This window comes from Microcaecilia unicolor, chromosome 4, assembly GCF_901765095.1.
Source record: "Microcaecilia unicolor chromosome 4, aMicUni1.1, whole genome shotgun sequence".
In the NCBI taxonomy this organism is placed as follows: domain Eukaryota; kingdom Metazoa; phylum Chordata; class Amphibia; order Gymnophiona; family Siphonopidae; genus Microcaecilia; species Microcaecilia unicolor.
Window position 1 is genome coordinate 231,495,793 of NC_044034.1, and position 13,095 is coordinate 231,508,887.

Below are 13,095 nucleotides of genomic sequence, written 5' to 3' on the forward strand. Positions count from 1 at the left end.
CATCCTTGGTTTCCATTATCGGCAAAAATCGAGGTCGACCATCTCAACATTTAGGTCGACCATCTCTTAGGTCGACCTAAATGTTGAGATTTGGGCGTCCCCGACAGTATTATCGAAACGAAAGATGGACATCCATCTTGTTTCGATAATATGGGATGCCCCGCTCCTTCGTGGGGACGTCCTTAGAGGAGGGGCGTCCCCATTCGAAAATGCCCCTCCACGTGTTCTTGCCTCCCACACAGTTTATTTTTTCAAAGTCCCTTTCCTTATCAGCGCTTGACTTGCCATTCCTTATGCTGTTTCTTATTATGTTCAGTTGGATCCTTCTTCCATTTTCTGATGGATTTTCTTTTAGCTCTAATAGCTTCCTTCATCTCATTTTTTAACCATGCTGGCTGTTGTTTGGTCTTCATTCCTCCCTCCTTTTTTAATACACAGAATATATTTGGCCTGGGCTTCCAGGATGCTATTTTTGAACAGCATCCACTCCTGATGTAAATGTTTAACATTCACAGCTGCTCCTCTTTAAGTTTTTTTTTTTTTTTTTTTTCACCGTTCTCATTTTTTCATAGTCTCCTTTTTGAAAGTTAAATGCTAATGTATTGGATTTCCTGTCTGTATTTACACCAAAGCCAATTTCGAATCTGATTATATTATGATCACTGTTATCAAGCGGCCCCAGCACCATTACCTCCTGCACCAGTTCATGCACTCCACTAAGGACTAAGTCTAGAATTTTTCCTTCTCATGTTGGCTCCTGTACCAGCTTCTCGATAAAGCAGTCCTTGATTTCCTCAAGGAAGTTTACCTCCCTAGCATGTCCCGATGTTACATTTACCCAATCAATATCGGGTTAATTGAAATCACCCATTATTATTGTGCTGCCCAGTTTGTTAGCTTCCCTAATTTCTAATAACATTTCTACATTGTCTGTTCATCCTTGCCAGGTGGACGGTAGTACACTCCTATCACTTTCCTTTTCCCCTTTACACATGGAATTTCAATCCATAGGGATTCTATGATGTGTTTTGTTTCCTGCAGAATTTTCAATCTATTCAATTCAAGGCCCTCCTTAACATTCAGTGCTACCCTTCCACCAATTCAATCAACCCTATCACTACGATATAATTTGTACCCTAGTATGACAGTGTCGCACTGGTTATCCTCCTTCCACCAGGTCTCAGAGTTGCCTATTATATCTAATTTTTAATTTAGTGCAATATATTCCAACTCTCCCATATTATTTCTTAGGCTTCTGTCATTCGCATATAGACATCAAACTACGTTTGTTGTTCCTATTTACATCTTTCTCAGCAGTTGATAGTGTTAATTTGCAACCTTTTGTCTACTTTTTCTTTAAAGACACCTGGTCTACTATCGTCTCTAATGCAACCTCACTATTGGGATACTCTGTTTTCCCTGTTTTGGTGATATCTTTGAAAGATACCTTGTTCAGAACCATGCGCTTTTGAACGACTGTCAACCTTCCCCCAGGTTCTAGTTTAAAAACTGCTCTGTCTCCTTTTTAAATGCCAATGCCAGCAGCCTGGTCTCACCCTAGTTAAGGTGGAACCCATCATTCCGGAATAGGCTCCCCCTTCCCCAGAATGTTGCCCAGTTCCTTACAAATCTAAAATCCTCCTCCCTGCACCATCGCCTCATCCACGCATTGAGACTCTGGAGCTCTGCCTGTATCTTGGGCTTTGTGTGTGGAACAGAGAGCACTCCTACCCTTCCTCTCCAAGATACTTGAGCGCGCAGTCCACAGCCGCTGCCTTGATTTTCTCTCCTCGCATGCCATCCTCGATCTGCTTCAATCCGGTTTTCGCCCTCTTCACTCGACAGAAACAGCACTCTCTAAAGTCTGTAATGACCTGTTCCTTGCCAAATCCAGAGGCCACTACTCCATCCTCATCCTCCTCGATCTATCCGCCGCTTTTGACACTGTCAATCATGACTTACTTCTTGCCACACTGTCCTCATTTGGGTTCCAGGGCTCTGTCATCTCCTGGTTCTCCTCCTATCTCTCCCACCGCACCTTCAAAGTTCACTCTCATGGATCTTCCTCCACCCCATCCCCTTATCTGTTGGTGTTCCCCAGGGATCTGTCCTTGGACCCCTTCTCTTCTCAATCTACACCTCTTCCCTGGGCTCCCTGATCTCATCTCATGGTTAACAGTATCATCTCTATGCTGATGACACCCAACTGTATCTCTCCACAACAGACATCACCGCGGAGACCCAGGCAAAGGTATTGGCCTGCTTATCTGACATTGCTGCCTGGATGTCCAACCGCCACCTGAAACTGAACATGTCCAAGACCGAGCTTATCGTCTTTCCACCAAAATCCACTTCTCCTCTTCCTCCTCTTTCTATCTCAGTTGATAACACCCTCATCCTCCCCGTCTCATCTGCCCGCAACCTCGGAGTCATCTTTGACTCCTCTCTCTCCTTCTCTGCGCATATCCAGCAGATAGCCAAGACCTGTCGCTTCTTCCTCTTTAACATCAGCAAAATTCGCCCTTTCCTCTCCGAACACACCACCCAAACTCTCGTCCACGCTCTCATTACCTCTCGCCTGGACTACTGCAACTTACTCCTCACCAGCCTCCCACTTAGCCATCTATCCCCCCTTCAGTCTGTTCAGAACTCTGCTGCACGTCTCATATTCCGCCAGAACCGATATACTCATATCACCCCTCTCCTCAAGTCACTTCACTGGCTTCCGATCAGATACTGCATTCAATTCAAGCTTCTCCTTCTTACCTACAAATGCACTCAGTCTGCTGCCCCTCACTATCTTTCTACCCTCATCTCCCCTTACGTTCCCGCCCGTAACCTCCGTTCACAGGACAAATCCCTCCTCTCATTACCCTTCTCCACCACCGCCAACTCCAGGCTCCGCTCATTCTGCTTCGCCTCACCCTATGCTTGGAACAACCTTCCTGAGCCCTTACGCCAAGCCCCCTTCCTGCCCGTCTTCAAGTCTTTGCTTAAAGCCCACCTCTTCAATGCTGCGTTCGGCACCTAACCCTTACCGTTCAGTGAATCCAGACTGCCCCAATTTGACTACCCCTATTGGACCGACCGTTCACTTGTCTATTAGATTGTAAGCTCTTTGAGCAGGGACTGTCTCTCTTTGTTAAATTGTACAGCGCTGCGTAACCCTAGTAGCGCTTTAGAAATGTTAAGTAGTAGTAGAGCACTTCGGAAAATGCTACCCCGGAGGTTCTGGGTTTGAACTTTCTACCTAAGAGCCTACATTTGGCTTCCAGAACCTCTCTCCCATATTTTCTTATGTCATTGTCACCCACATGTACCTTGATAGCCGGCTGCTCCCCAGCACTATCTAAAATCCTATGTAGGTGATGCCTGAGGTCCACCACCTTCGCACAAGGAATCCAAGTGACCCGGTGATCCTCATGTCTACCAGCCACCCAGCTATCTACATGCCTAATAATCGAATCACTAATGACAACAGCCGTCCTCACTCTTCACTCCTGGACAGAAGCTCCTGGAGACACATCCTTGGTACGAGTAGATATTGCATCCCCTGGTGGTCTGGTTCTGGCTACAGGATTACTTCCAGCTGGACCAGGATGATACTCTCCTTTTAGAAGACCTCCCTCCTCCAAGGCAGCACAGGGGCTGCCAGACTGGAGGTGGGACTTCTCTACAACGTCGCAGTAGGCCTCCTCTGTGTACCTTTCTGTCTCCCTCAGCTTCTCCGTCTGTTACTCTAGCTTCAAGGGAACGGACTTGTTCTCTGAGAGCTAGGAGCTCTTTTCATCGAGCACATACATGTGACCTCTCACCAACTGGGAGATAATCATACATGTGACACAATGCAAAAACTGGATGGCACCCCTCTCAAAGCTGCTGCTGTCTGCATTTTAGTTTTACAGAGTTGTTTAATTAAAACTTTTTAAGGTACTAGGGATATCAGATGACTATAAAGAGCTTTAAGATTATATGGTGTAATTTGTAATGTATTTAGTATTTGCTTCTCAGATGCTAATTAAATGTAATTAAAACTCTAATGAAAACTCTCTGCTTGTCTTAATTAGAATAATTGACTATAAATGAAGAGTTGAGCTAGGGGTGAGTGGGAATGAGCACTGCTGTGCCTTCTAGAATCTATCTGTTAATGCTGTGGCAGAAAATTCAAGTTTTAAAACTATGGTATGGAGACTAGCTAATAAAGTTTGCTTTTTAAAAAAAAACGTTTTATCTGTATTTATCAATATTCTACAATTCACCTTTTAAACCCAATCTTTAAGTTACCAAGCACAGATCAAAATAATACCACCTACTCAGAGAAATGTTCTCTTCTTTCAGAACTTTTTAGAAATAAAGTTAAGTGGGATCTATCCTCTCTATATAGTTTGGATTCTAAGGAGACTGCTTCAAACAATGGCTTTGAAGGTAGCCCAGTATTTAGATTGCCCTTTTTAACCTTTGCAAATATTCTACTTCCTCACACCTTAATTAAGACCTAATTCAGGTCAGTATCATTGCTACCGCTCCAGCTAGCAAAGAACAGAAAATAGCTTTCTTTTAGGACAATTTGAGCCTTGCTACTATCCTTTTTAATACTTTTGGCTGCTAAGTTTCTACCTCTAGAGAAAGTATCAGTTTAAAACTATTGGGCAAAAAGTTGTACTCTATGGAAACTAGTTAATAATGCTTGCTTCTTTCTCTTTTATTTTTATCTTTAAGTTACCATGGACAGAGCAAAATAATGTCACTTACCCAGAGAAATGTCCTCTTCTCTCAGAACTTCTCAGAAAATTTGTGTACATTGATTGTTTACCTTTATTTCATTTAAGATTGTACATTTGATGTTAGCCGCTTTGAACCTTATTGATTAGGAATTTGGTGGGATAGAAATCTTTTATATAGCATAACATAACATGACTTTTTTTTTTTTGTTTGGTGTCATGGAGGTATGTGGTATACAGGACCTCTTTCATGACACACTGTGGGCCTTGAATAGAGGTCCTTAGGCAACGAAATGAGTTAATGGAATCCTTATGGAGCCTTTTACCATAGGCCAAGGTACCAGACAAAGCTGCCCATTCTCATCCCTGCTTTTTGCGCTGACGCTAGACCCACTGATATGGGAAATACAAAATAATCCAGATACCAATTGAATGAGATTGGGAAGGGAAAGTATTCACTATAGCTACCTTTGCAGATGACCTTTTGGTCCACCTCATTGACCCCCAAATATCTTTGCATGGGATTGGATTAGATTTACTTGATACACCACTTGATAGAACAAGGTTTAAATGGGTTCATAATAAAGCCAGTATTCAATATATCAATTTTTAATACATAAGCTAATAACAAATATGAAAATGAAAATTTACTATAAAAATAGTCAGTGCAAAAAGTTTTCTACCAAACAGTGAGGTACATCTGAGGTAGTCCTACAGATACAAGCTGGTTGGTCATACAGGGCCTGATATTCAGACTGCAGGAATTAGCCAGGCTGCCTCCTGAGGTCGGCACTGAGCCCCGATATTCAATGCCGCGGCCACTTCCAGTGACCGGCATTGAATAACCAATTTATTTTTGGCTGGTTTAAACATAACAGGCCAAGCCGATATTCAGTGCTAGCCAGTTAAGTTTAAACTGGCCAAAGATATACCTGCTTTTTCAGCGACCTAATTGGCCGCCAAACATAGCTGGCAACATGCTGAATATTAATGGATAGCTGGTTATATCACACAGTATAACTGGTTATCCGTTAAGCGCTAACTGGCAATCTTCTGCTGAATATTGTCAGATAGCTGGTTAAGTGCCATTTAACCATCCAGGAGCCGTTCCTGGCCTGGTTTTAAATATTGGGCAGAGAATCTTTTTTTTTTTTAATGTCATCATAGGTTAGAAGAGGTCAAGTTTAGCATTATTTGCAGGAACGTGTAGAATTTCAAAAAATCAGTCTCTAATTGGAGTAGTTGATGTAACATATTTATTTATCTTTTTAGATTCTTGCTGTGCGTTTGTTACAAGCAGTTCTTCCATCATGGGACAAAAATGAAAGGTCTGAGGATATGAAATTCCTTGTGGAGAAACTGTTCATCTTCTTAGGCAGTCTACTTAGCACATGCTCATCTGATATCCCATTACTCAGAGGTAAGGTTAACATTTTCTTGTTTAATACTTCATTATATTCTGAATTCTATAAACTAAATTTATGATGTTTTTTTTTCTTTTTCAGAATCAACTCTTAGGCGACAGAAGATCAGACCCCAGGCCTCTCTAACTGCTACCCATAGCAGTACATTGGCAGAAGAAATTGTGGCACTTTTAAGGACTCTTCATTCACTTAGCCAGTGGAATGGACTCATCAACAAATACATAAATTGTCAGCTAAACTCTGTTACTCATATTTTTGTTGGAAAGCGCCAGGAAGGGGTAGGGTAATCTGTGTTTTTTATACTAATTTTGTTATTTGACATATAAGCCAGTTTGAACTCAAGAGATATATGAGAGGGTAATTTTGTAACAAGGTGCTTAAGCTATCAGGACAGGTGTATGTGTTGTCTCTGTTTTAGTAAAGCAACATATGCTCCTTTGGGTGTCTCCATTCAGCATTTCCTTATGCCTGTTCACTTTCACCTTATCTAGCTAAAGTTGCTCCCCATATCACCTCCTTTTATTTGTTTTCTGTGTTTTCTGGGGTAGAAGACTGCAGCCAGCTGCATGTCCTCAGTTCATTAGACTCCAGGTAGATGTTTTTGATCTGAACCTTCTGCTCTTTTCCTTGTGCCTATTCAATAGGTTTTACAGGTTTTTTTTTTTAATTTTGTGCTTTATGGTGCACCCTAGCCGATGACATGTCTATCAGGCCATATCCGGGTAGATTCCTTATCAGCAGTTTAGGTCCTATCTGAGACCTCCTTCAGGATTGAGAGTAACTGTTCTCTTGTTTTGTTTGTGCTTCTAAAGTAATTTATTACAAATACAAATATCAATTTCTATTCTGCGAGTAACCAGTATGGATAACTATTAGGGGCATTTTCGAAAGAGAAGGGCGCCCATCTTCAGACACAAATCGGGAGATGGGCGTCCTTCTCTCAGGGTTGCCCAAATCGGCATAATTGAAAGCCGATTTTGGGCATCCTCAACTGCAGTCTGTCGCTGGGATGACCAAATTTCACAGGGGCATGTCGGAGGCGTAGCGAAGGCGGGACAATGGGCGTCCTCGGCCGATAATAGAAAAAAGAAGGGCGTCCCTGACGAGCATTTGGTCAACTTTACTTGGTCCTTTTTTTTCATGACCAAGCCTCAAAAAGGTGCCCAAACTGACCAGATGACCACCGGAGGGAATCGGGGATGACCTCCCCTTACTTCCCCAGTGGTCACAAACCCCCTCCCACCCTAAAAAAAAAAATTAAAAATTTTTTTTTTTGCCAGCCTCTATGCCAGCCTCAAATGTCATACCCAGCTCCATCACAGCAGTATGCAGGTCCCTGGAGCAGTTTTAGTGAGTGCAGTGCACTTCAGGCAGGCGGACCCAGGCCCGTCCCCCCCCTCTACCTGTTACACTTGTGGTGGTAAATGTGAGCCCTTCCAAACCCACCCGAAACCCACTGTACCCACATGTAGATGCCCCCCTTCATCCCTTAGGGCTATGGTAGTGGTGTACAGTTGTTGGGCGTGGATTTTGGGGGGGGGGGGGGTTGGGGGGTTCACCACCGAAGGTAAGGGAGCTATGCACCTGGGAGCAATTTGTGAAGTCCACTGCAGTGCCCCCTAGGGTGCCCGGTTGGTGTCCTGGCATATGAGGGGGACCAGTGCACTACGAATGCTGACTCCTTCCACGACCAAATGCCTTGGATTTGGTCGTTTTTGAGATGGGCGTCCTTGGTTTCCATTATAGCCAAAAACCGGGGACGACCATTGCTAAGGATGACCTAAGGACGACCATCTCTAAGGTTGACCTAAATGTTGAGATTTGGGCGTCCCCAACCGTATTATCGAAACGAAAGATGGACGCCCATCTTGTTTCGATAATAGCGGTTTCCCCACCCCTTCGCCGGGACGCCCTTAGAGATGGTCGTCCCCGTTCGATTATGCCCCTTCACGGGTCATGCACTTCCATTTTGCAAGATGGTATGCCAGATACAGGGGCAAGTAAGCATTACTCCTGCCTCTGGACCAAGTTGGATAAGTGAGACAAGGGAGTAGTCTAGTGCCCATTTAGGCCACTGTTTACTTATTCAGGGAGAGTTGTGGTGGATGTCCGAGGCCCATTTTGACCACTTTGGATATTTCCTGACTCGGGTCATTTGAGGTGAAGTGCTTCTCATATCAAGAGGGTCCCCGGTTAGAAACAGAGAAACATGACAAATAAGGGCTAAATTCCATCCAGTCTGCCCATTCTCGGTAACCACTAACTCCTCCTTTTCCTAAGAGATGTCACGTGCCTGTCCCACGCTTTCTTAAATTCTGACAGTCTTCATCTCCACGACCTCCACTGGTAGTCCATTCCACTTATCCACCACCCTTTCTGTGAAAGAGTATTGGTTCTTTTCATGGAGGTCTTAACATGTAGAGTTAACATTTATTGTAGATGGAAGTTGCAGTATCCTGCACATATGGTGGAATTGGTGGGAATTAACACTTGAAGGTTTGTGACCTTAACAATATTAACTTTAAATATAAATGGACTCAACTCACCTAGAAAGAGATGTATATTGGGCAAGGAGTCATGGAAAGCCCATATACTGGAGGCACATCTGAGGAGGTTTCATGAGGTATTGCTTCAGTATAAACTCTGTCCCCACATATTTGCTCCAAACCAGGGAAGTAGGAAAACAAAGGCGTGGCAATTTCTTTTTCATACAGACTTGAAAGTGCAAATACAAAAGATTAAGAGAGATTCTCAGGAGAGATAAATTTTTGCCCAGATTTTTATTGTTCAAATTGAACTGACCCTAGCAAATATGTATGCCCAAATATGAACCAAGCTGATTCTTTTTAGTACTTTAAAAACAGCGCTAGCTACTTTTGTAATCGCACCTATCTTTCTGGTGGGAGGCTTTAACACTTATTTAGATGCAGGCCTGGATTCCATGATTATACAGAGTTGGGTGGTGGTGGGAGACACTAAACACTCCCATGTGTTGTGGAATTTAATGGGCAAAAAGAAGTCTATTAAGCAGGGTTATGCAACTGCACTAGTGGTCTCTCAACATAAGCGTTGACCAAGAGATTTCCCCAGTGTAGGGCACCCCATCAGTGGACCTCTTTGCCACTCACATGAATCACAAAGTCCCTCACTTATGTTTCAGACTTCAGGCTGCCTTCCGCCTTCATTGGGGGACAGACCACCTGTATGCGTATCCTCCCAGTTCTCTCGTGGGGAAGACTTTGCTAAAACTCAAGCAGTACCGCAGAACCATGATTCTGATCACACCTTACTGGCCTCTGCAGATTTGGTTCCCTCTTCTTCTGGAGTTATCCTCCGAAGAACCGAACCGTGGATATTAGCGTGCTTTCCGACCCTCATCTACTACTACTACTACTACTACTACTACTATTTAGCATTTCTATAGCGCTACAAGGCGTACGCAGCGCTGCACAAACATAGAAGAAAGACAGTCCCTGCTCAAAGAGCTTACAATCTAATAGAACGAAGGATCTCTTCTGCATCCCAACCTTCAGTCTCTAGCCCTCACAGCCTGGGTGCTGAGAGATTCCACTAAGAGGTGCTGCTCTCTGAAATGGAGGAGATTTGCTGTCTGGTATGAGCAAGGCCCTAGATCCCCTTACTTGCCCTACACAGACCCTGCTTCAATGCCTTCCGCACATATCAGAGTCTGGTCTCAAGATCAACTCCATAAGGGTTCACCTTAGTGCAAAATTAGTGCTTATCAATGTGTAGAAGGTAAGCCTATCTCTGGACAGCCTTTAGTTGTTCACTTCATGAAAGGTTTGCTTTTGTCAAAGCTCCTATCAAACCTCCACCTGTGTCATGGGATCTCAATGTCATTTTCACCCAGCTGATGAAAGCTCTTTTTGAACCACTGAATTCCTGCCATCTGAAGTCCTTGACCTGGAAGGTCGTTTTCTTGGTGGCTGTTACTTCAGCTCGTAGGGTCAGTGAGCTTCAGGCCTTAGTAGTGGGATGCGCCTTATACTAAGTTTCATCACAACAGAGTAGTCCTCTGCACGCACCCTAAGTTTCTGCCGAAAGTGGTGTCGGAATTCCATCTGAACCAGTTGATTGTCTTGCCAACATTCTTTCCCCGACCTCATGCCCATCCTGGTGAAAGCAGCTTGCACACTTTGGATTGCAAGAGGTTTTTGGCCAGTGATGAAGTTGATATCTGTTGAATACTAAAGATTTGATGTATTAACATCAAGTATCTCAGAATTTTTGAGGTCTTTTCCTCCATGTGTTTTAGAACTGTTGCAGCACTTGTTTATATGTTCCACAGTAGCGTTGGTTGGGAATGTAGATTTAATTTTATCCCATTACGTCAATTGTGATATTCTACCTCTTGTAACATAAGTGTTTTTAACTGCCTTTGGTCTAGAGCCATTTTGTTTGCATTGAATTACCAAATTTAAAGTATAATAATCTGACCAAATAGTTGGTGACCATTCAAGATCCCTAATTATGATTTCATCGTCAAGGTTCTTCAAATATGCTGTTAGAGGAGTGGCCTAGTGGTTAGGGTGGTGGACTTTGGTCCTGAAGAACTGAGGAACTGAGTTTGATTCCAGGCACAGGCAGCTCCTTGTGACTCTGGGCAAGTCACTTAACCCTCCATTGCCTGCCGCATTGAGCCTGCCATGAGTGGGAAAGCGCGGGGTACAAATGTAACAAAAAAAAAATATGATGGCCCTTTTCATGTGATATATTAAAAACAGGATAATATTAATGTAATAAGTCTAAAAAATCAAGCAAGTCTCTTACTCTCAATTCTGACCTATATTATATTATTTATTTAAAAACTTATATTCCACTTAATCCAGTTGTTTTTGGCAGATGATAATATATACATTCATAATATCTAAAATCAACTGTATATATAATTACACATAAAAAATCCTATACACACTCATGAGAATAATCAATCATCTGAACATTTCAGCACATTAAATACCCTGGTAACACAGTTTCTGCCCATTTAATTCACTTCTCCTTTCAAGATATAGATTTATTTCACCAACCAATAAGAGAATGCTGAATGCAGCATTGGAATAGGCCATATATCTGCTTGCCACTTCTTTGAGAATCATTGTTTGTTCTCTTTCTCTCTTTATTATTTTTATAACTTTATTTTTATTTTGCTTTTTCTAATTCCAGAACAAGGTAAAACCACAATTCCTCAGAATAACGGTCCACCCTACCTCTTATTCCTTCTTTCCATTTGGATTTAGCTCATGCTTTATTAGTAGCTTAAGGCAAGTTATTCAGGGACAGTAGGTATTCCTGTTTCCTCAGAATACTTAGAGGCGTATTTTTAAAGCAGTTGAAATGATAAAATTTCATATTAACTCATGGAACTTTGTAAGTCTAAGTGCTTTGAAAATGAACCTTTTAGGATCCTTTTTACTAAACAGTTTTTCTATAAACACAAAATGGGAGAAACCCCTTGGTAAATAGGCCCTTAATTTTGCACCTTCAGCAAGAGTTAAGGGGACCTTTTACTAAGCCATGTAGGTGCCTACTGCGTGGCCCGGACAGTAATTTCATTTTTTTACATGCGTCCACTATTCGTGCTGGAAAATAATTTTTATTGGAGGAAGTGACGTCATCGGAGAGCATGGCTGCCTAACTTCTGTGCTCCCGAGTACCCGAGGTGAAAATAGCGATACCCGGCACTTACAATAAGCAAGGAGGGCAAAGAAAACGACGCCACTTAAGAACGAAGAGTGGAGGAGGCCAGAGACGTCCATGCAAAGGCGATCAACGCCGCTAAACTTGTCTAAATTCGCGTATAAGAAAGGCGCGACGAAATCCAACATGGCGGCCCGAGCAAACGAAGAAATGGAGGAGCGAATGGATGCGGAATTGCAACCATCGGGAGACATGTTCGCATCGCAGACCCAGGGAGAGCCTGAGGGGGCCGGATTGCCGGAGCTATGCGCTTGGATCCAGGAAATCCGATCGGATCTAAAGGCCATGAGGTCAGAGCTGGCGACGCTGGGGGCTGACTTGAGAGGGGAGATAGCTGATCTCGGACGCCGGGTGGAGGAGGCGGAAGGCCGAATAGATGACCACTCGGAGTCCCTGGGCTCCCTTGAGCGGCAGATCGCGGATGAGCGAATAGGTCAGCAGCTTCTTGCTGAAAAACTGGAGGACCTGGAAAATAGGAGCAGGCGCCATAACATTCGCATTCGGGGCTTGCCGGAGGTTCCAAAGTATCAAAATAGCGAGCAAGTGGTCCAGCAAATCGCCAGCGATATTCTAGCGAACACGGAGGATCCGATTCCACCAGAAAAAATAAACTTGGACAGAGCACATCGGGCCCTGGGGGCTAATAGAAAGAACTTACCAAAGGATATTATAGCATGCTTCCAGGACTTCAAAGTGAAAGAGCGTGTCATGGCAGCGGCAAGACAAATAAAGGATTATAAATGGGACACCAATAGGGTGGAAATATACCAGGACTTGGCGGCTGCCACCCTGAAGAGACGGGCTGATTTGAAGCCGGTAACGGCAAAGCTGCGAGAACTGGATATTCGCTATCGTTGGAGATATCCGTTTGGACTAGCATTCTACAAGGATGGGAAACAGCACATGGTCAAAACCCTGGCGGAGGCGCAGAGAATACTGCAGGGAGACTACCAGATGGATATACCCTCTGCAACGGAGCGTCCATCGATGATAGCGGTTCCCAGGACCCACCCCAGATGGCAAAGAGTGGGTCAGAGCCGCCTTCAGCGCCAGAAGTCAGCTGGACGCCTCACTTGACTTTGCATGGCAACAATGGGAGATAAGATCCCACTTGTTTAACAGGATGCGCCCTTGTGGCGAATATACCAGGTGCCATGGACTTGGAAAGCAGCAAGTCGGCTTGGTCGAAAGTTACTGTTGGTTATAAATTGCAGTAGGGTAATATAGAACTT

At 43.6% G+C, this 13,095-nt stretch overlaps 1 protein-coding gene across 1 annotated transcript in view; it reads left to right on the forward strand.

The window, feature by feature from the left end:
• Positions 1-13,095, forward strand: part of HERC2 (HECT and RLD domain containing E3 ubiquitin protein ligase 2) — a 921,269-nt gene that overhangs the window by 346,168 nt on the left and 562,006 nt on the right. Inside the window, 2 exon segments of the mRNA XM_030201308.1 lie at positions 5,994-6,141; positions 6,227-6,423. Coding sequence (XP_030057168.1) covers positions 5,994-6,141; positions 6,227-6,423 — 345 coding nt within the window.